Here is a 1,375-nt window from a genome sequence, read left to right as displayed (position 1 = left end):
TTAGAGTGCGGACAGATTCAAGCGCTTTTTTAACGCGCGTTGAAAAAGCTGCCGTGCGAATGGGGGCTAAGGCCCCATACTCACGAGCGCTTTTCAATTCAATTCAATTCAATTCAAATAATTTATTTCAGAATAAAATTCCATAAAACATACACAACAAAATTAAAATTAACTAAAATATAATTTAATAAGTTAGTAACATTAAAAATACTTAAAACTATGTTAGTATACAAGAAACAAACTACTTACTTACACTATTTAAAATTTATTTCCCCACTGTAGCATGGAGTTGAATCCATCGCCGCAGTATCGGGGAGTCCCACCTCTCGGCCAGTGTATGTAGGATGGTGTTCGTGGAGCCGCGCACACGTCTCATCATCGAGGCGGCCCGTTTCCTGATTACGGCGTAAAAGCCATCAATTTGCCGCTCCGCAAACATTACGGAGGCGCTGCAATGTCGCGGCAGCCCGAACAGCACCCTACACGCATCATTATACTGGACGCGCAGGGCGCCGTATGCACGCTGCGTATGTCTGACCCATAGGCTACACGTGTACAAAGATTGGCAGTACGCCCTAAAAAGGGTTACTTTGACTTCATTAGTACAACGTGCAAACCGCCGGGCCAGCATATTACAACGCACAGCCAGCGCCCTACGTTCCCTCTCTATGTCAAGATTGTCGCTTAAGTCATCGGTGACCCAGTGGCCTAAATATTTAAATTGCTGTACCTGTTTTAACGGCGCCCCACATAACATGACAGGTGGAACATCTAGATATGTTTTAGTGCCAGCCTTGAAAACCATGAACTCGCTCTTGTCTGCGTTATATTTAAGCCCATGGGCCTCCGCGTATGACTCACAGATGCGTAACATTTTCTGTAACGCACTAATCGAGGGGCTGAGCAACACCATATCATCAGCATAACTGATGTTGTTTATGCAAACTCCGTCTACTGAGCATCCTACGGTGGTGTTGCTAAGCTCCTCGATGAGCCGGTTCATGTACAGGCTGAAGAGCCGAGGCGAGCTTAACCCCCCCTGCCTCACCCCGCACTCCAACCCCTACACTTCCGATTGCGCACCTGCCCATTTAACATTGCTTTTACAACGCGCGTTAAAAAAGCGTTTTAATGACACAAATGGATACATGTCTATGAAGGATATGGTCTTGTTTCGGAGCTCCTGGATGTGGTGGTGCAATTTAGGAGGAAGTCGTCGGCGTATGCATGAATGTGGTTCCCATTTTGGTTGTTTTAAGCCCCATCCAGACTATGTGCGTGAATCGCGATGCGAAGCCACGAACGCGAGTGTCGAGGGGGCTTTAGAGGCGGTCCATGATTAGGTACATTCAGGTACATTACATTATTGGTCCCA

The 1,375-nt window shown here is 46.5% G+C and overlaps 1 protein-coding gene across 1 annotated transcript; it reads right to left on the bottom strand.

Moving 5' to 3' along the window:
- Window positions 1–265: 265 nt before the first annotated feature.
- On the bottom strand, window positions 266–1,026 carry LOC134652274 (uncharacterized). The gene has a single exon (XM_063507445.1). It carries the CDS (start codon window positions 1,001–1,003, stop codon window positions 266–268), a length of 738 nt encoding a protein of 245 aa, XP_063363515.1. The 5' UTR covers window positions 1,004–1,026.
- Between the last annotated feature and the right edge of the window lie 349 nt (window positions 1,027–1,375).

Source organism: Cydia amplana, chromosome 11, assembly GCF_948474715.1.
Source record: "Cydia amplana chromosome 11, ilCydAmpl1.1, whole genome shotgun sequence".
In the NCBI taxonomy this organism is placed as follows: Eukaryota; Metazoa; Arthropoda; class Insecta; order Lepidoptera; family Tortricidae; genus Cydia; species Cydia amplana.
The sequence above is the reverse complement of the archived record's forward strand: the minus strand, read 5'-3'. Positions and strand labels throughout refer to the sequence as shown.